The sequence below is a fragment of the Gymnodraco acuticeps genome, unplaced genomic scaffold (genome assembly GCF_902827175.1).
Source record: "Gymnodraco acuticeps unplaced genomic scaffold, fGymAcu1.1, whole genome shotgun sequence".
Classification (NCBI taxonomy): Eukaryota; Metazoa; Chordata; class Actinopteri; order Perciformes; family Bathydraconidae; genus Gymnodraco; species Gymnodraco acuticeps.
The window spans coordinates 577758-600584 of NW_022989899.1; the positions used below are offsets into that span (position 1 = coordinate 577758).

At 39.0% G+C, this 22827-nt stretch overlaps 1 protein-coding gene across 1 annotated transcript in view; it reads left to right on the forward strand.

Annotated features, from left to right (window-relative positions):
- The window catches only part of LOC117539744 (RNA-binding protein Musashi homolog 2-like), a 220597-nt gene extending 198066 nt beyond the window's left edge, over positions 1–22531 (forward strand). The window contains 5 exon segments of the mRNA XM_034206024.1: positions 5409–5476; positions 5478–5532; positions 11436–11630; positions 13844–13998; positions 17254–22531. Of these exon segments, the coding sequence (XP_034061915.1) occupies positions 5409–5476; positions 5478–5532; positions 11436–11630; positions 13844–13998; positions 17254–17322 (542 nt within the window). The 3' untranslated portion in view covers positions 17323–22531.
- Positions 22532–22827: the final 296 nt, after the last annotated feature.

Here is a 22827-nt window from a genome sequence, read left to right on the forward strand (position 1 = left end):
AATTGTCTCTTTGTATTTGTCACAGTCCATTTTTGGTGGAGGACATGTTGGCCGCTGATGAGAGCTGAAGGTTGTGTCCATTTATGCATGTGTGTGTTAGTGAGCACCAAGGTCACAGGCTCTGCAGAGCTAATAAAAGCTCCATCCTGTCTCTCTTCCCTCTTCCCTCTTTCTGCTTACCTGCTTGTTGGGAACCATTCCTCGAATTGATGTTTCACTTTTGATTAGTGCCTCATCAGTTATGAAAAAAGATATCAAAGACACACACATACACACACACACACACACACACACACACACACACACACACACGCGCGCACACACACACACACACACACACACACACACACACCACACACACACACACACACCACACACACACACACACACACACACACACACACACACACACACAAAAGGCATCCAATAATGCAACATCTTACCCCAGGGACACATCACTATAGCGGAATATAACTTACATCAAAGTATGGAGAAAATATTTAAATAATTCAATAATTTTATAATAAGTTACATTTCTCATTTGCAGAGAGCATCGGGCATTGACTTGAATCAGGGATGAGGGAAAGGACTGAATGCACTTCATTTTGAACAAACTCCCCAAAAAACACCACGATGTAGACCTACTGTACTGCCCTTACAGTGTGTATCCTTAGGTCCAGCTAAACAGCTAGCTAACCTGCAAAAGCCCTCCATTCAAGAGACATGGCTTGTCTTTGCTTGTTCTTTGTTGTTTTTCAGGCAAGGGCAAATGAACTACAGTAGTAAGCAGCGCTGTAATGTATGAAAACAGACACACAGCTTTACTATAGTTACAATGTCAATTCACACACAGGGCTAGCTAACATACTGCTAGCTAATATGGCATATGTTAACTTACTTAACACAGAACAGTAACAAACACTGCACCATCTGCAAATAAAACACATGTTTACTTTACATAAAATAACAATAGTCTCCAAGACAGAGGCATGACTACCACAAATACAGCAACACTCAGCCGTCTCAAGTAACTAAATATATTCACTCAAGTACTGTACTTAAGTACAATTTTGAGGTACTTTACTTGAGTATTTCCATGTTATGTTACTTTGTACTTCTACTCAACTACAATTCAGAGTTATATTATGTACTTTTACTCCCCTACATGTATTTAATACCTTTAGTTACTTCACAGATGTGGATGAATGATGTGAAATATAATCAAGTGTTGAATCAGACTTTAGTTCCACCTGGAGTAAATCCACAAGCTACCCTGCAGTATACAAAGTCATTCAAACTAGCTGCACCTTTACCAGCTTTGAGAACACTTTCATGATCAATCATTATAAAACATATCATATATATTATTCTGAAATGGACCAATCTGCACAATGACTACTTTTACTTGTGGTACTTTAAGTTTACTTTGATGCTAATACTTATGTACTTTTACTTCAGTGACATTTTGAATACTTTTACTTGTTACAGAGTATTCCTACACTTTGGTACTTCTACTTTTACTCAAGTACAATATCTGAGTACTTCTCCTACCTCTGTGCGCACACAGACACACACACACACACACACACACACACACACACACACACACACACACACACACACACACCCAGCAAATCTGGATCAGCTCCGTTGTACCCCCGTTTTTAGAGATTTGGGTATGGAGGAAAAGAGAGAGGGTTGTGTTTTCTGACACTTTGTGAGTTCCCTGACACACCGGGGACACATATTCATGTATAAAAGGCATCAAACAGTGCATTTTGCTTAATAGGTGACCTTTAATGTCGCAAAGTAGGGCTGCTCTTCCTCTAGCATCAATACATGAAAATAAAACGTTTTTTAATCAATGAAATCACAATAACATGGCACAATTTGCGTGATTGATTTGAAGTTGTGTTTAGGAGAAGGTCAGATTTAAGTTAAATGTCTGTGTTGCTATAGCCTTTCAGTATTTCACATGTATTACAGATTGCCTGGTGAGTCCTTCATACAGCAGCCCTTCCTCCTAGACCTTTATGCCTTTTTATTTTCTACTTTATGCTTGGAGTCGACAGCCCTCAGCTGCATTTTAACCCACATTCCCACTGCCTTTACTACATCTGTGTGATGCTGCACTCACCAGAGTGGAACAGACAGAGGTCGCAGGCTTTTATACACTCACTGCTGGGGAACAGGAAAGAAGAAGCCTTGTTTTTCACAGAGAATGTGTCAACAATAGGTTGTCTATTTTTGAAGAGGGATGGATGGCTGTTCCAATTGGATTCTCCCTGTGCCTTAATGCCTTCAAAAATAGCTATGTGAAATGCACCATTAGCTCCGACTGCAGGCATCCAAAAGAATGTGTGTGTCTGAGTGTGTGTTTGTGTGCCTATGTCTGTACTCATTATCTGACTCCAAATGTGAAGGTGGATGCTTTTTTGGAAAAGTGACATAATTCCAAAACCAGAGGCCTGGCAAAAACAAACACATACAGTATTTGTGGGTGAAACCACTTGATATCCTTGGAGAACATGAAGGCTGTTAATTTTCATAATACTAATCGGAAAGTGGGCAATTTGTAAGCAGAGTGGAGCTTTTTGGCACAACCCTTACCGACTCTGCCGTCGCATGGTTTGCATTGAGAAGTCCAAACTGTAGTAACACTTGTACCATACAGAATAATTTTGTGGTCAAACTCCTCAGGATTAAGCAATATGTGCTGTCCTTAGTCACTTTACACAAAAAGTAGTGATACACTTGGACAGCCCTTTTTAAAACAAAGATATAAAGATGTTTACAATACATGGTTGAATGAGGAACAAAACATTTGAGGATTGCAATAAAATGTAATTAGTTTGGATCTGAAAATGTGTATGCAAATCTGAATACTATCCCTGCCGTTAATGTTTGTCTTATCCATAATGTTATCCTGATTTTGGCATTGTATACTGTATATTTAAAATATATTTCCATCTGGTATCGCAACTACTTCACAGAGCTGTCCTCTAGATAAATATGTTTAATATAAAGAAAACAATTGTATCTCATTTTTAATACAAGATAAACTGGAAAAGTGTAGATCAGCAGTTTTCAAAGTGTGAGGCGCGCCTCCCCTGGGGGGCGCCAGAGAGCTTCAGGGGAGGCGCAGCGTGAGAAAAAAATAACGAGAAACAGTGAAATCTAGCTAGTTAACTTCAGCTAACTTTAAGCGAGCGGCAACATGGATCGATTTTTAGTGAAGTTACCTAAAGTGAAAGAGGAGACAGCGTCTGGCAGAACACGTCACTTGCACACTTTTGGCTGTCTGTGGAGACGTTCCCCCACCTCGCCAAAAAGGCTGTAAAAGTGCTCATTCCCTTCACCTCCGCCTACCTGTGTGAGTGCGGGTTTTCCGCATTGACTTTGATCAAAAGCAAGTACCAGTCAAGCAGGGGTGGATCTACTTTGAATGGGGTGACGTCATTTTTCGCCGAACTGCATTGTGGGAAGCGACGCGGAGCTTTGCTGGCGTTGCTGGCTGCAAAAGTTGAGCAATGTTCAACTTTTGAAGCCTCAGCAGAAGCGTCAGCCAATCAAATCATATGCCAGTACAAGCTCTAGCCAATCAAACCGCTGCTTGTGTGTCAGGGGCGGGAGATTCATGTGATTGGTTGTTGGTCGAGTGTCAGACACGCCCGCCAGCAAGCTTCAACGCACGCCGCTGTGTAGACGGGCCATTACTGTTATTTTTATATTGACATTGTTACATTAACGTACAATTAAATACATTTAAGTATGCAATTGAAAGGTAGATTGAATATACCAAATCACATAGGTTGCTCCATTAAAAAAAAAGATACCTGCTAAGCTACAGTAGCACCTTACAGTAGGAGTTTAGTAAGGTTTTTTTCTTCTTCTTTTTCTTCATCATCATCATCATTTAGTTGCTTCCTTATTTGATGATTGAAATATTCAACTGATTAACCAAAATGAATATACAACGGGGGAAATCAATAACTAACCTCCAAACCTAAACTAAGGTTAGGAGCGGCTATCTCACAAGCTAGTTTACACGTTATATAATGCTGAATCATTAAATACAGCTCTGGAAAAAAAGACCACTGCAGCATTATCAGTTTATGTTGTTTTACTATTTTAGGTACTTTGTGTTTGAATAAAATGATTTTTGTATTCATATAAACTACTGACAACATTTCTCTGTGTTGGAATTCAACAGACACTGGAATGTAATGGCTGCCATACATGTAGAGGGTTAGGGTTAGTAATTTGGAAAGATTCGGAGTCGTCTCTTCATTTTTTACAGAGCTGTATGTAGTTGCCTTGCTAGAGTGTCTGGTAAGTGAAGACCAGTCCTACAGCACCCAGTTGACAATACATTATATTTCTCACAAATTACCAAGTCAGATAGCAGTGACTGCAGGCTCGGCAGCGTTATGCTGAGAGAGTGTAGCAGCGGCAAAAAGTATTGTGTTTTTTTTCTATAGTAAAACAGATGTCAGAAAGTCACATACTCACCTTTGTTTACCTTCTTCAAAAACAGCATTCAATAGCCGAAGCTTCGGCCACTGTATTCACATGGGGAGAGTCCTATCGCATTGTTCCTTTAAAAAAAAATGTTGAAAGCAAAACACTATATATGGACAATCATCACCCCCTGGTTTTTAATTATGTATTTGTGCTATTGCCCATTTGTTTTACATGAGCACTAACCAGAAGGTACTATCTCTCACACTTTGTATGAATGAGCTTTGTTGCTCAGTATGACAGCTGTAGAGTGAGGAGGACGATCGGCATCAGGGATGTCTCATGATAGTTTCTGTCTGAAAGATACGGTCAAAAGCAAGCTTCTCTTCTAATTTTAACAGTTAAGTCACCGGCACGTTTCTGAAAATGTTTAATATTCCTTACTAGAAGCGCTTGGACTGGCTGTGCAACAACGGTTGAGCACTTAGAAAAAAAGATGCTGGATGCTGCACTTTTTTCTCGAGGCGGCTGATGCTCAGAAAAAAGATGCTATGTGGACAAACACCATTAAAGTTCTGATTTGGAAGTCTGTCTTCCAGAAATGGCATTTATAAATAACTAGTTTTAAAAAAAATGGGACAAATACGAAGATGAGGGTTTATTAAAACACAATCAAGAAAATCAGAAAATGTTAGCATCAATAAAACATATCATATGATTGCTCACACAGTCTAAATTACAGGATGAGGATGCAATTACATTCCTGCTAACTTATATGTTACCCATATAAAACTCGAGAGATTTGACCACAAATGTATCTAAGTGACTTTACCAAGGAGCCAGTAAAGGTCAATCTGTTAAACCACATTCTTTAATGTGCACATGCGGAAACAGTGATTAAACAAATGAATCAATTAAGAGTGCCCTCTTTTGTGTTTTCCTCCCAGGCTTCCCAGCAGCAGCGTACGGTCCGGTGGCAGCGGCAGCAGTAGCGGCGGCGCGTGGCTCAGGTAGGGGGGGCCCCTGGAAGAGTCGGCGGCTACATGGCATACGGGCAGAACACAGGGGCAGGTAAAGGCTCTGTCGGTATTCTGTGTGGCCTGACGCTCTCTCCATGCAGTTTCTCACCTCATGCACACACAGACACTCACCTTAACATACAAACAGCTGCTGTATATAGAGAGGGTGGATTGAAGACCCAATTCCAAACGGACCCCTACACCCTCCCACTCTGTGAAAGAGTGAACTCCGTCTATATTCTCGTTATCAGCTGAATGAAGCTCCTTCTTTAATGTGGTGGTGGGTGTAAATACAGCGGCAAGCGACCCCCCACAGGAACTGTCGTGACCTTTCATAACCATGGTTTCTAATCAGCATCTTAATGACATTTCAAACATATTTACTGCCATACAGTATCTTCTTGTTTTTAAATCTATTGTTTATGAGCTGCTTGATTTTTAGCAATTTTTTGTATAAATATACAAAACCTTACAGTTAAATGCAGACGTCTGTATGGGATGATCCTTGGTAAAAAATATAAATAAATGTAACTTTCAATTTGTTAAACGTCTTATTTTGCAATTACAAGTAAATATTTCAGCGTGTTCAATGACACTTAAAGCTTTGCAGGTGGTCAGGTAGTATCGCTGGTTAAGTCTAGCCTGATGCAGACTCCCTGTTGGAGGGTTTAATAACGCCCCCTCCCCCCCTAGCTTGTGTGGAACGGCACTTAATGTAGAAAATATTCTCTCTCTTTTTGTCCTGATCCAACTATATAAAGACCTGTCTGAAAATTGTCCGATTTTGGCCACTCTGTGATATCACAATGTTTTTTTCGGTGGTGCAACCATTAAATAACCAACCAAGGTAACCACCTTATCACCTGAATCTCCTCCTAGAGCACCATTGTGTTTTCTTAAACCAATCATCTCTCAGAGGGGCGTGGCCAGCAGCAGCTCGGCTGTGGTGGCGAAGTCCATAGGGACTTGGCTTGCCGAAGGTCACCGGTTCAAGTCCCCGAAAGACCAAGTGCTACCGAGGTGTCCCTGAGCAAGGCACCGTTCCCTACACTGCTCCCCGGGTGCCGTACATAATGGCAGCCCACTGCTCCTAACACTAGGATGGGTCAAATGCAGAATGTACATTTCCCCTCTGTGGGCCGATTAAGGTATAAAAAAAAAGAGAAATTAAATTAGCATCTAAAGTAACAGACACAGAACCAGCACTTTTGAAACAAGGCTGAAACAGAGGGGATTATGGGATGCTACAAAGCATGATCTGTTTGGTGTTTCAGCCAAACACTTCAGAGACATGTTTTGTATATATCTGAGACCAATAATATATTGTTGAAAAAGAGTAATAGAGTCACTTAAATACTAATTAATACTAAAATACTGTGTTGATTAGTATCATGTGTTCATACGTAAATAATAACTATGAGTGTAAACTATGTAAATAGTACTTAAGTACAATACCTGAGTAAATGTAGTTTGTTACATTCCACCACTGCTAAACACACGTTAGGAATACCAAATGCCCTCCCCCCGGCCCCTTTTTGCTAAAGTATATTTGAGCATTGAAAAAGTAGGTCAAACAACCTCTCCTCACAAAATAATACTTCCAATACCTCAGGACTCTGCTGCTGTCCGGCTGTTTGTTAAGTGCAAATATTGTGTATGTGTTGTGTGTATAATGTGTATTAGTGTGTGTTCTGTGGTGTTTGCTTAAAAGTGTGCATATACAGTATTCTGACACTTGCATATGATATGAACACATTCTTATTTTGTTTAAGTGTGTCGAAATGCCATGAAAGTCTGAATATATGGTATACATGTTTAGAACAATAACAAATTAATATTGTAAAGCGCATACTCTGTTAGATATCTTCAAGATGTTTTGATCAGGGTTCTAAATGAGCTGCCATCCATTCTAGATTATTAATGAGCTTCCGTATTGGGCTGAAAAGGAGTGCTCTTTATGTTAATTACTCTGTGAATCATCTAGAAGAAGACCATTTACTGAGAGTAAAGCCACCGCAGGGCAGAAATAGAAAAAGGCCACATCCTTTTTAAAACTATCACAGGAAATGAAGCCTGTAATGAAAGATTACATTAAATCCCAGTGGTAATTCAGAAGATGTTTAATAGATAAAGAAAGATAGGAGGAATATAACAGTCACCAAATCCCTGTGAGTGAGCCTGCATTGAAGCACATTGTTGTACCGGCCAAACGGCGGTACTACAACTCTCATGGCTGCCATGTGATGTCATTTGGCCTTGAAATTTATTTTTGACTAACATATGCTGTAAATCAGCATACATTTGTTTAAAGGTAAATCAACTACCGAACATTTAATTATATCATTAGGTCCTAAAAGTTGTTAAAGGTTGGAACCAGACTTTCTTCCCCTCTTCATTCATTGGACTGAGCCAAGAATGGCAGCGGAGTGGATGTGGGATAGGGCTTGAGTAAACCATTAAGCATATGCTGTAAGAGTCAGAACATTTTGGCTTCTTTCACCACTGAGTAACTTTCATATGAACGGGGCTCCAACCCAGTGTCCGGTTCTCTGTATACGCTAGTCACACACATTGTGTTAATGTGCTTATGTGTACATCTAGACCAGATGGTTGGATACTGCAAGTTTATTGTACACAAAAAAGGACACACACATACACCCACACACACACACACACACACACACACACACACACACACACACACACACACACACACACACACACACACACACACACACACACACACACACACACACACACATACACACACACACACACACATAGACATGGTGAATTCGGACAGTTTAGCCCCTGGCAGTAAATGATATGAACTGTTATTTCCAAGGTGGGTACTGAACTAACCCCAGCCTCCCCACAACCTCAACCATCAACAAAAAGTGACAGTGCTTTTTAGCTGACAAGACAGATGTTAAAAATGTATTCCTCCATTGCACACATTAATGAGGCAGATTAGGTGGGAGTGGGGGTTCATGTCATCACATCACTGGCTCTTGGATTGCTATTCCATTTAAATGATTGCAGTGTATGTAACCAACACTTTGAACAAAATGGAGGAAGAACATACAGTATCCAGAAAATAAATAAATCAAACTGTATTCCACAAAATACAACAGCTGTGAGGGAAAACACTTGATGACATGGAGGAACACAAATGTAAAATTGCATTCCTTTTTTTAAATGAATGTGTTAAATGTAGAGAGTGTGATCCCTAAAATACTATTAGTTTGAAAGTTCAGAACATCAAGGATTAACAACCCGACAGTCGAACCATTTGTTAGGAAATGTTCCCTGAAAATTACCATTTGTATTTGTCCATGCTTAACTTGCTGTTATTGTCTTGGCAAAGTGAAGTTCCAACTGATCTTACAAATCAGTTGGCTAAAGACGATACTTACCTCAACAAGGTGTCATTGAGAGGTGGTGCTTCTCCGACATGCTCTCAAAAAACCTAAAAGAAATACACTTACACTATTTGATTCACACTGTAATACAAGTTGCTAAATGTTGCTCACATGAAACATTACATGTTAACACAATAATCATTGTAATGTTCTGTTGAGACGTGTTGCTGAAGAATATTAATATTTAACAGAATTGCTGTACTACAATAATGATAAAGTAAATGATCAACATGAAAGCATGACATTTACATGGTACGATAATAAAGAGGCCTTTTATCTCTTTTGATGTGGCTAGCTGCTAGTTGGTATTTATCTGAAAAAAGCCTTTTTGGCAGGTATGTATTGTGTGTTTTAACTGGGCAGTGGTTTGTTTCTCGTGATCGGTTTTAATAATTGACATTCCCTTTGTTTTTTATTCAAAGCAACATCTAAACATTCTAGTCTGCATCTGATGGTGCTTGTTTTGCCTTCAATTAGCAACCATTAATTAAGAGAGCAGACCGAGGCCCGGGACCTCAGGACAGGTTTCCATTTGTTGATGTTGTTACATATCTAATTAAAGAGCTGAGAGATAAGTGAACAGGACGCTCGTCTCCGACTGGGATACCCAAAACCTATGGGAATGTGAAGGACACTAAAAGTACATCAAAGTAAAGCTTTGAGTGAGGAAATGATGTCTGAAAAACTACAAATGTACTGTTGAGTTGATTTTAAAAGTTTTTGATTGACACTCATTTTCCTGGAATAGCAATTTGAAATGATGAAGTTAATATTGTATACCAAATAAAACCAACAATGTTACAGTCCTAATGTGATGTGTTTCCATGAAAGGGATTTCTGCTTAAAATGTCCTTTGCTTTGATTGTTTACGGTTACTGTTTTTAAAGATTTATTTGTTGGCTTTTTTTAACTTTATTTATTTAAGTACGCACTAAGATAGACAAGCAAGGTAGGGAAATATGTGAGGACTTATGGAAAAGGGCAACTGGCAGAAGTACTACATTGATATGCAGGGAAAGTCAGCTCAAATCAAATGTTACCATTGAAATCATTTTGATCACAATGACCCTGATTAAAGCCATCTCAAATTGCAGGACATTTTACTGCAGCGTTTTTGAGAAAAATAAAAGATTCATTTAGTTGAAATGACATAATACGTAATACATAAAAGTTATAACATTTCCTCATAAAAAAAGTTATTGTTCAATGTTCAGCAGAGTCTGCTTCAGAATGACACTGATTATGGCCCCCTGGTCAAATTTGAAATTACTTTATGAAACAAAAATCCCCTTAAAATACTAAACATTACAAGATAGACCGCCCTGCACATCATGTGTCAGAGATAATGTGAGGAATGATGCAGTGGAAATGTGATTCTGCAGAAAGGACAGAGAGCTAATCAGATCACAGGGAATATATGAAAAACATCACAAAACAAATGTAAAGTAATGAAGTTAATCTCCTTCCGTTGTACGGAAAGACAACATTGTTCAAGTGTAAACACATTCAAACACTCAAAATGTTCATTAAGCCCCGCCTCCCAGCTTAAAGTCCCGCCTTTTATCTGTTCCGTTATGTTCGGTCTTGGCTCAGTCAAATTAGAGGGAAAATAACATGCATTCGGGTTATAGCACTTTTTACAACTGTAAAGAACCTGATGATTTAAATAAAAAACTTGGTACTGGGTAGTTGATGTAACAAACAGAAAATGATACGCTGATTCACACACGTCTCTTTCCCAATGTACGTCAATGGTGAAAAGCCAAGAGACTGACACGGAAGTTGTAGCACCACCATTTAGTCACTACGGAAATGTGTTCAATGGCCAAACATGTATTTAAATGATTAGCTTTCCAGTGATCTACACCCACCAACCAAACTGGTTAGTTGCTCTGAACTTTCATGATTTATTTTTTCCTAGTACAATCTGTAGAAGAGTGAGGGCCAATGCCAGAGAAGAAGCCGTTATGGGCCCTTTTCATCAAGCTGAGACCCCGACTTGGAAACCTGTTAGTGTCACATTTAAAATGAATAGGACATTTCTGACTCACTCTCATTGATTTATGAGCACAGCTAAATTATAGAACATTTTTAATCATCATGTCTTCATTTTGCTTTAGTAAAAGTATTCAAGCAGTCATTTCTCCCCTATAGCTGTTATCACATTAATACACAATTATTCGTTTGAGCATTTTTTTTATTCTGTGCTTTAATTATTTTTTCAGGATTAAATACAATAAAAAATGTATAAAACAAGAACACAACATTTATATAATCATGAGTTAAAGTAAGAACGTTCAATGAAAAGTAATGAAACTTACATAAACATAAATAAAATGTCCAATAAAAGATCAAATAGAATACAAATATTTAAATAAACAAGTGGAATTGTGCACATTGACTATAACCTGTATAATACACTATGAACAGGGGTGTATAAGTATTCATAGGATAATAATGCTGAACTGCAGTTTAAAACAAATATTAAATCAAGGTCATAATAAAATGTCCCCTCCCCTCCTCTGTCTCCCAGGCTTCCCTGACTATGGGTTGTATTCTACGGCCGGCAGTGACATGCGGGGAGGGGGCTCCTACTCCCTGGCTGACTACGGCTCCCTGGGGGCCCAGGCGGCTCAGATCCTGCCCAGTGATCACGCCAGCTCTTCCTGCAACTCCCCCAACTCCATTCAGCACCACCTGCACAGCCCGGACCCCTTCAAGAGCCCAGGTGTGTATCTCTGTGTCTCCTGCACGCAGAGTCACACACAATGCAGCAACACCATGAGACACAGAGGAGGGGGATAACAAAGCAGTGAGGCATGGCGCTGTGTGGCAATTTGCCCAGAATGCAGTGCATGCTTTTCTTAGCTGTGCCTTAGGAGAATGGTTCATTTTTATTTCTGTTGTTGTCATTTGTTGGAGTATTATAAAAATACTACATTTGTTGTTTAGTATGAACCCTCTGGTCTGTAACAGTCTGCAGATCTTGTGCTTGGGTTGTGTTGCTTGCATTAATATTCCAGTATTGGAGGACATCAATAAATAAGGAAGTAAAATAGTGCAATAGAAAAATGCAATGGAAGCTTTTAATGGTCAATGTGCTTTTTGAGACCTAGGTGGCAAGTTGTTATTGGTTATTTGATAATTTAGTCTCCAGATAAAGCAACAAGTAACATTGGAAGGTACTATTTGTAACTATTCATTTCCTAAGCCCTCGAGTCCACAACACATGTGATGGAACAATGAGTGTATCGCCTGTGAGAAACTCTTCCACTACACACAGTGTGAGCCAGCTGCAATCATGTGTCATTTATTCAGCAAAAATAAACCAATCGTGTAGTGCTAGAGGTAGAGGAGCAAATGATGCCATCCCAGCTACAACCGATTGGCGCTAAGAGCTAGATACAAAACTAAAAACATAACGAAAGACGACAGACATGTATTTCACAAACAACCCTTGTTCCTGCCACAGCACTCTCTAGAGTTACTGTGGTGTTTCCTGATTTGAGCATCAACATTATCTGGAGTGTATATTAAAAATTCTGCCCAGTAAAGACTCTAAGAAATTAGCAAAAGAGAAGTGGGTCATAAGGCCAAACAAGGTCAAGGGGGTCAAATTACCCCTGAGAATAATAGCTTAGGAAAATGTCCGTCTTCCTGACTCATAGTTTTCTGAGAATGGGGTTGTGCATTTTCATAGACTCACTTCAAAGTCTAATAAGCAGCGGCACAAGTTCATCACACACACACATACACACACACACACACACACACACACACACACACACACACACACACACACACACACACACACACACACACACACACACAAAACACATTGCATTATATTTCTCCTAACAAAGGTAAAGGAAACAATAGAGTGTTGGAGAAATGAGTTAGCATTTGACCACTTCCGGGCTTCCTCAGTGGATAACACGTGGCTTAATCAGACTTCTGAACATCATCTCCCAGAACAAGAGTCCACCTTGAGCTTAGCGGTGTTGATGCGCATCCATGTGACCACAACGTAGTTTGTTTATAGCCTAAGGTTAGCTATTCACTTCTGAAGATTGCATTGATGCCTAAACTGTTATAATAGTGGTACTAATATGTAGTTTATCCTGCTGAGCAAAATGTGTAAGTATCATAGACGTGTATTTGGAAGGAGCCTTTGCCCTCAACATTTAACTGAAATCCTGTATATGGTCATATAAACATTACTCCTCTAAAAAATGACCAGTCAGAAATATGAATGTGATCTGCTTGTTGTTTCTTCTTCAATCATACACTGAAGTGAGTCCATGGAAATGTATCTCAGCCCTGCAGTCTTTTAGCATACATTACCCAGGACACCCTGTGTAATGTTCTGCCTGTCAGGAAGGCTAGGTCCAATACCTCAATCACTTTGGAGAAGATAATCACAATCATATATTTAAGGGTTTGGTGAGGAGGGGGTGTAGGTGTGCTGAGGTGTGGAGGCTCTCCTGTGACAGGTGTTGATAAGACGAGGTGTGCTGTGCCCAATCCCCCTGTGCATGTTATACAATGCCTGGCAGTCATATCTGAGGTTTCTGAGCAGTGCAAAGCAGAGAAGGCTAAAGAGAGGCTAACAAATAAATATATACTGTATATATCTGCAAGTCCATTAGCTTCAAATCAGTGAAACTTTTTAAGTACTACCATTATTCAAAGGTTTATTGGTCAAGGTGCAGTGGATGTGTAGACTTTCAGAATTCCTGATATCTAAGGAGAGCTTGTTCCACCATTTTGGAGCCGTTTTTGTTGAGTGCTACGTGGGTCCAACTTCACACTGTAGCCTGCAAATGGTTTAAAATACATTTCCTCTCTCAATGTGTGCCTGGTCATAGTCAACCTTTATCTCTGAGTGCCAGCTGTGTAATAGTTCCTCTGGCTAATCCATCTCCTGGCCCCTCTCAACAGGAAGCAACCAAACCAGGCCTGGAGGCTTCCATGGGGCCAACAGTCCTGGCCCCGTAGCTGACCTCTATGGAGGCACCAGTCAGGACTCTGGTGTGGGAAACTACATCAGCGCCACCAGCCCTCAGCCGGGCTCCGGCTTCAGCCACAGCATTGCTGTAAGTATACCTATTCATGTGACATCATGACATCATCATCTTCATCTTCCAGCCCATCAATTCTCACTAAGGCTGTGCGTCTTTTTTAGGCAGAAAGCGTTTCTATAATGTTTTTGTGACAATGATATCTTGACAACATATGACCAATTTATGTGACAGACTAGATTCGCCCACTTATCTGTATCTATCTGGTTAGGCTACTATATATTTATTTGTATATACTGTATATATCTTTGACATTGTTTTTTTAACCATGAACACCAATCTACAGCCGTCGAGTACGATCTGCGTACGGCGATAAAAGTGTAAGAAATATTTTCACCTATAAGCGCTCACAGTGGCCTCACAAAAAAGGTAGTGCGCTCAGAAAACATGCACAACGCTTTTTCTCTCCCCATTGGAAACAACAAGAAAAGAAACGCTGGCGGTCAGAAAAAGGCGCTATGTGAACAGAGGCCCTAACTCAATGTGGTTAACTCATTCTTCATTCATTAGCAGCACCAGACGACTACTTTGTTGAATTGGTGTAAAAACAGGCATCATTGTTTGGTCAGCGCCGGCACTGCTAACTGCCAACCCTTTCTTTCTACATTCAGTTTGCCTTTTGGTGCACAAATACACACACATGCACACACACACACACACACACACACACACACACACACACACACACACACACACACACACACACACACACACACACACACACAACACACACACATACACACACACACACACACACACACACACAGACATCGTGAACAACATCTGGTATAGAAGAGAAAACAGAACATCTCATATTTCATTGAGATAATGTTGAGGTGGTATGCATTATTTCATGCATTAGATATGACCTGAAGTGTGCTGCGTTCACCTAACAAACTAAATCCACATTCATCTATGTATTGTAGATTAATACAAAAATAGAGCATACAGAACATACAGTTATCATGATATATAAAAGTTATGAAAACAGTTGTTTGGTTTCCCCTTTTGGTAAATGCAACCGTCTTCTGTACATCTGTCGATAATTACTGTTTTGAATTGAATATGCCTCAATGTAGATTTTTCCTCCAAGTAAATAAACAGACATATTCATCATTAATCTCTGTAGTGTTTACAGACATCATGGTCTGTGATTCTGAAAGATCTGTATGACAATCAGGTTCATTTTATAGACGATGACCTCAAATATGACTTCCTGCTGTCAAGGCTTGACTTGATGGTGTGGTTACATGAGGTTTTATTCCATGTTTGTAACAGTAATCCGATATGCACCATGTACTTTAAACCAGTATTTTGTAACCAACGGCCCTACAAATATTAAATAATTCATAGAAAATATAAACTAATTTTGGATAAATGTGTTTACGTTTCTAAAAACAATACGCAGTTCGGCTGGCATGTAATGTTATGACATAGTTCATAGTGGAATATATATGGTATAGCTTGTGGGTCACAGTTATTACGGCACAGTTCAAACCTTAATAGATAACAACCTGTTTGTCATTTCAGAAATCCCAAATGTTGCCATTTGACTCACACTGTGTGTTTCCATTCATGCTGTCATCCCATCCTTTGAATAAACTACACTCACAAGTACTTTTTTTCAAAGAACTGTGTACTGACAGTTACTAATTGTACATTATAGGGTCCATTGATTGCGACAGCTTTTACAAATGGATACCATTGAAAGCTAACAGGTGACTGGTTGCCATCTCTTTTGAGGTATTTGATACTATTCCCACAACCTTATCTGCCCATACAAACAAATGTATTGTTCTTGCATCCCTTTTAAACGTCTTATTTCCCTGTCATGTCTGCTCCTAGCATATGTATTGTTGACCTGATCATTCCTCAATGGGTTGTCACAACTATTCACAGGGTTTGTGCCAGCAACAGCTATGTAATATGTTCCCATGGCGAACCCTTTAAAGACTCACATATGCATGCACAAGTTTGACATGAAATCCTTTGTTGTCAAACTTTGCTTTACGCACTGTTTATTTTCTGACATTTGCCCAGTTAGTTTGGAATTCTAGGATGAAGGGCGGCGGAAAGTCACGTGTGTTTTCAAATATAACTTCATTAGCTTTTATGATGAGCACAGAGCTGCATTTGTTTTGACTTTTTAACTTATTTTGATGAAGAGATGCAATTGTGAAACATTACATTAGAGCACACTTGATTTGACACAGGCGTATTTAAGTAGCTAAAAGCCTTTTTAACATAAATGGAAAAAACGCTCATGCATGCAAATGATCTGTTCTCCAACATTGACCATATGCTATTCCCCTACTCTCAATAAACCTTAGCTGGTTAATGTGTTTCTGTATTGGAAGCGGCCTCTCGTGGTGACACCCTGCACCAAATTGAAAGGGTGTGCTAACAGTTGAATCTAGACACGCCCTGGGGTTTCGGAGGCATTTGACTGCCAGCTGGCTGTCAGCTTGTCTTCTACCTGCCAGCAAGGAGCATCTCTGAAAGGGTGTGACATACAATGTCTATCCCACCAGTTCCACCTTTCTCTTTCTAAGGTGTTATACAAACCAAACATCACTGAAAGAATAAAATAACACCCCCTATGATCATACCATTCTAGCATTAGGGTTGTTGGTTCAATATCAGCCCTTGCAGTCAACACATTGAAGTGTCCTTGGGCAAGATACTTAACCCCAAATGTCTCCCGATGTTAGGCCTGACTTGCAGTCAGAGTTGTAGTTCATCAAAAATGTGTTGGTTAGGAGTGATGTCAGTGTAATTTGGATGGGACATTGTCATGCTTAAACAGCCGAACACAAGTATCACATCAGCCATTGTTAGGTCTTACTTAAATAATGGTCTGAATAAAGTGTCAATCACATAATTGCATGTCTTTTTCAAATCTTGTTAAAATAATCAAGAGCAATACTTGTATGAGTTCCACCTTTTATATGTTCCTACCAAAGCATTTCACACTGGTAGTCTTCACTGTCTTCTACAATGGTAGAAAACCATTTTAACTGCTGTATGAGAATCCCCAGTGTCGTATGGAAATACAGGGTGCCATGAGAGAAGGCAACAGATAGTGTGTGTTGCTTTCGTTTGCAACTCCTAAGATGCTAGGGTACTGTCAATGTCCTTTTTCACCTTGAAGCATGAAAGGATGTTTTTTCTAATTACCGATAGACGCATGGACGATGCTTTGGATTACCATTGAAAGGGACTGATGCCAAGGGAAGTCAAGCCGGGTCTCTAAACTGCTTCTGTGTACAGGTGATGCCACCCAGCACTAACCACTACAGCCTCCACGCAGTGAGCCTGAGCGGGGGTGGGACCAGATGAAGAACCGTTTGAAAACAAAAGTCCAGAAGTGGTGAACAGCCTGCGATGGAGATCCCTCTGACTGTGTCCGGTATACTTGTGTTGAGATTTGCTGGTTTGGATTTGAATAATTTTCATTTTGATTTGTAGACGTATTGTATTGGACATTTAATCAATAATGATAAATTATTTTTAAAATATTTAATTATGATTATTTTAAGTGTACGTTTGTTTGTTTGTTTTGATTAGCAAGTTAAACGAAAGCAATGTACTACACCCTTTGTGTGTGTCATTGTGGTTACTTCTTATCTCTGAGTGATGAAAGATTGTCAGTTTGCACGTACAAAACGTCTGATGTGAACAGTGTTGGTTCACGTATCAATTAACACAAGACAAACCAATTACACCTAGTAGCTTTGGTTCTAGCAATGTGGTCTCAACATACCCATTTTAGGCAATAAGAGGACGACAATATTTTCACAGTCCTGTTTTATAAATGTTTTTTTGTCTTGAGAAAATTAATATATACAAAGTTGTGTTTTTATTTCTGTGTCAAATTTTGAAAGAAGTGTATAACTGTACATGGTGTTTAAGTAATTATAGTGGTTTAGTGAGGGACAGGAAGGGATTACCTGAAGATAGTCCCATCATGCGCTGCTGGTTCGCTTCTGACATGCTCTACCTGTGGCTAATTTGATACCAGCATATTTGTCTACATTATGAGCTATAGAGAGCTGAAGGAATGAGTCCTTTAAACCAGGAATGAGTTAGTATTCTACCAGTTCCGGTTCCCTTGTCTCAAAGTCAACGTTTTTTTGAACATATTGTGCTTTGTTTAATTCCTGAAATAAGGTCTGCGGTTAACGCAAACTTTAGAGATTTTCCTGTTTTGTTCTACGACATAAAATATGTCGTTAAATACTCCATCCATGTCCGAATCTTTTTTGTGTCATTAATACAGCGGTTGCTAACAAGTAGCTAAATAGGCCTACCAAACTTCATCACGCCAAACAATGGTCCGCCTTAACTTAGCGTCGGTGACATGAAGTCATGTGACCGTGATGTATGGTTTATAGCCTCGTTTATAGTAACGGTAGCATTTTACTATTGTAAATTGCATTAACGCTTCGACTACTATAAAAAGTGAAGTAAATATATGATGATTATTCACCTGAACAAAACATGTTAGTATCATAAATCATTGTTAGCCACAGATCTTATTTTTTGCAATGTTCCAAAATCCAAAGGAAAAATCCCATTGGCTTGTTTTGTGGCGGCCTTTATGATGCTAACTTCCGGGTCAGCCTACAAAACAACAACATCACTGCACAACTCTATAGTGCGCACAATTATGTCTGTGACACACAAATGACGGACTCTCCTCTAATTCTCTTTGAAGCTCTGTAGCATGAAAACTAATCAATCCAAAGCACACTTGATCGTTTTTGGATTACAAAGATGATTTTCATTTCATATGCTGTAATTGTCTTCACATGTACGGTGTCACACAAAAGACAATATTTCAAGTTTTGCTACTTGTGTTTGTTACGAGGAGGAAGAAGTGCAGCAGATGAGTGTTGCTTATTACCTCAGTCCTATGAGATTTTCTAACGATGACAAGAGAACCTATTTAAAAATATGACTGGCTAACAAAGTTGTTGCACTGTCATTAGAGGTAAGGCTGAGAGCAGATTTCATTTGCACATTTAGTGGACTTTTATTTATAACTCAATTTTGGTCAGCCTAACTTGAAAATGTCTGGAGTTTTATTTACTGTTTTTAAATGTTACAGTTGCTTGCATAACACTGGTCGATCCAACATCAATGAAAACACACAGATGTTCATACACGCATTAGACAAAATGTAAAAAAAATAGGAATGTTGTCTGTAATTTCATGTACATAAGGATTTGCTATAACTAAAGAATCAATCTTTTTTTAAGTTTTTAATTGATATGAATTGATAAATGTACGCTGTTTTCTTCCCTCTGTGCTAATACAAATATTTTACAAATTACTTTTACAAACTGTGGGAAGCTGAATGCTGGACTGTTTCTATAATGCAGTAATGATCAGAAAACAAAAAAACAAATGTGTAAATTGTTAATTAAAAAGAGAAACATGTATGTTCCCTTGTATGATTCACATTTCTATGAAGGATTTGCATCAATATTTTTGTGGCTGTTAATGATTCTATAAATAATATCTATATAAATCACAATATATCATGTACTGTATATTCATCCAGTTTTCTCTTCATCATCCTCGACAATAATCTTCAGTTGAGCATTAATGTCTTGCAGTAACTAAAGAAAATCTAATGACTTATGGGAGTGCTGTCTTTGATACCAGTGTAGTGTCCTATACACAGATGTGTTACCTTTAAAACTCTCACTTGTTTTGTCTCTCTCACTCTTTCTCCCAGTAACTAGTGGTAGATGTTCTGTAGTTGCAATATTGTTAGCTAGTACTCATCACGTAGGACCTGTAAGGATAGTTCTTTGACATGTTCCTGACTGAAGTGGACATTTGTTTCACTTGAATTTATATTTTTATGTTGAATTTGTGCTGCTCTCACATGGTTTCAGCAAACCAAATCTACGGAGGCCGACCCTGCAAACGCGCTACAACCGGACAAAACACTTACCTTAGGAGAAATGCGCTGCGCTTTCAAAATCAATGTCAATACAAAAATGTTGGCCAAAAAACGTGAAAATTAAGAAACAGTTTCATTAACTTGTCAACACAGCTTTTAGATAACATTCACCAAAGCTCTGCAAATAACAAACGCTGCGGCTAACAAGTGACGCACAGAGCTGGGACCGGAGCACTTGTTGATGTTTGGGGTTATAAAGTTGGCCAACTGTCACCGTCTGGAAACGTACCTAGAGTTTTATTAGCTTATTTCAACAATGTAATCGCGTCATTCGTTCTGATATTATTGCAGATCTGCTGTAAGGTAGCTCGCTAACGTATTTCACCTAGTCGTTTCCAATATACTGATAAAACACTTTTTAGCTTAGCCAACTTTAGAATCTCCGAACGCCAACAAGTGCTCCGGTCCCAGCTGTGTGCATCACTTTTTAGTGTCCCCGTTTACGTCACGTTTGAACGTATTGCAGCTCTTTTTTGTATTCGCAGTGCTATTAGTAAATGCTGCACATGTGTTGTCAAGTTGGCAAAGATGTTTCTTCATTTGCGTATGTTTTGGCATGTTTTTTTTAAATGTTCATTGTATTTGAAAATGCAGCACGTTTCTCCTGGAAGTGTTTCGGCCGTTGTAGCGTGTTTGCTCCTGTCGGCCACCGTACAAGGCTCTGTAAGTGTTTCAAGAAAGATTTGCTGTGAGTTGTTCTTCTAAACACGGCATTAATAGGACCCCACCTTTGAATGTCATAGTAAGGGGGTTTGCCATACTACCTTAAATGCTAATGCTGGATATGCTAAACACTTAAAGAGCAGGAGGAATGATGAAACAAAAAGCATATTTTGATATAGTTACAACAGTAATAATAAAGACTATTATAAATATAACTAATCTGAACGCTGTGTTCTAATATTCTTATTTTTGTTATGTCCCAGTGGCACTACTTTTTGAATACTGTTTTTTTTTACTTGTTCAGTACTTTTGACTTTGAACTCATTTTGAAATATTTAGTTTTGCTCTTGGATCAATCAAACAGCTCATACTTTAATAAATGTTAGATTTCCAATCACTAAAGCTTGTTATCCATATACTGTATAACTGTGGTGAAGTGAACTGAACTCAAATGGTATATATTAGAAAAAAATCTACCTAAGATCTTCCATAATATATCTGTTTTTTATGACTTTGCGTTCTTACCAAAAAGCATTGATTGCAAACATTATCCTCATTGGTCACTACTTTCCATTTGCATTAGGGGTGTCAAGTGAATTATATCTATACATCCAAAAAAATCAAATAGTGACAGTTGTAATCCTAGGTTTGTTCTAGTTTTTTTTCCAATTATTTCCAATGAGGAATGAGTCCATGTCGCCACATGTGATTAAAACTGGGTCCGGCAGTGGCTCAGTCAGTAGGGGCTTGCACTGTGAGCCGTAGGGTCGCTGGTTGAAGTCCCCGACCAGACCTAAATATGGAGTGTGGACTGGTACTTGGAGAGGTCCCAGTTCACCTCCCCCTGCCTTGGTGCCCTTGAGCAAGGCACCGGACATCGTTTTTGGTCGAGAGAGCCCTTGCAATGCTAACGTCTGAGACAGCCTACAAAAATATGTTATTATTACATCACTCTACGGTGCAACGATTCAAACTATTTTGACAAATCTTCCACTCAGTATATATATGACTACATAATCAAATTGTTCCAGACAGTTCATTGTGTGTTACAACTGTCACACTAATCTGCATTTGTCTAAGCCACTTTGATATGAAGTGTTATTAAAGTAGGAGTTGTTTGCCCATTTCAAGCAGCTGATCCCGGTCCACATGTCTTGATTTGAATTCATATCCTGCACTTTAAGGTAGCATGGCTCTGTTGTTGCTGTACGTAAATATTGACAGCAGTTTACAGCAAATGAATGTTATACATCTTGTTAGACGAGTTCATCTGTTGACAGAAAAAAAGGAGAACATTCTACCTGGAAGTTTTGGGAAGTTGTATTTTGAGTGTACTTTATCCACTTAAACTTGAATCTTGAGGCAAGTGCTAGGTAATGGCCAACTGCTATTTTGTCCCTGAAACGGAGCCTGCTAGTAGTTGGACGCTCATGTACACACAGATCCAAGGCTTTCAGCATGTGGATGAACAGCTTTATATATAGCCAACACTTGCAGCTCACTTTTTCCAATAATGCAAAACAATTGATACTGAAAATGGTAAGGTACAATAATAATTGTGTTTAGTGTGCCAACAGTGGCACAACTCTGATGTAAAGGTTTCATGTTCTCAGTCATTAGTCTCATCCAGTAGATGCTTGTCCTTCATCCGGAGGTCTTCTGATTGCCTTGCCCATACTTACCACTTGCCCTTTTTTTTTAGTGTTAACAGACTTTTTACCATGAGAGCTGACTGAATGGACTGACAGTCTGAAAGCATATTTCAGGTCTTCTTGTATGGCTTGCTCAAGCCCTGCTGTAAAAACAAAAAAATATGAAATAAGGGGATGGGGGTCTCTCTGTGGAAAATATAATTTTGTATTTGTATTTTCAAATGATAATAAAACATGTTTGTGAAAGCTTTCCATCCTCTACTCTGGTCCAGAAATCAATGTGTTAAAAAATGAAAATAAAGCTGTTTTCAATCAGTCACCTATTGTTTTTACTGCTGAAATTATGTTATGATAAACTATTCATGATATTCATTCATTAAAAAAACAACACATCACAATCAGTTCCTCTAGCAAAAGTATGATTAGAACAAGCGAACAAAATCAAACTTGGACATAGTCATTTAAAACTAATTGTGTGCAGTCTTGAAGTGGGGTTGTCCTTGCATCATGTACTGTATGCCCCCCTCTTGTCAAAGTCAAAACGTTTCGATTGCA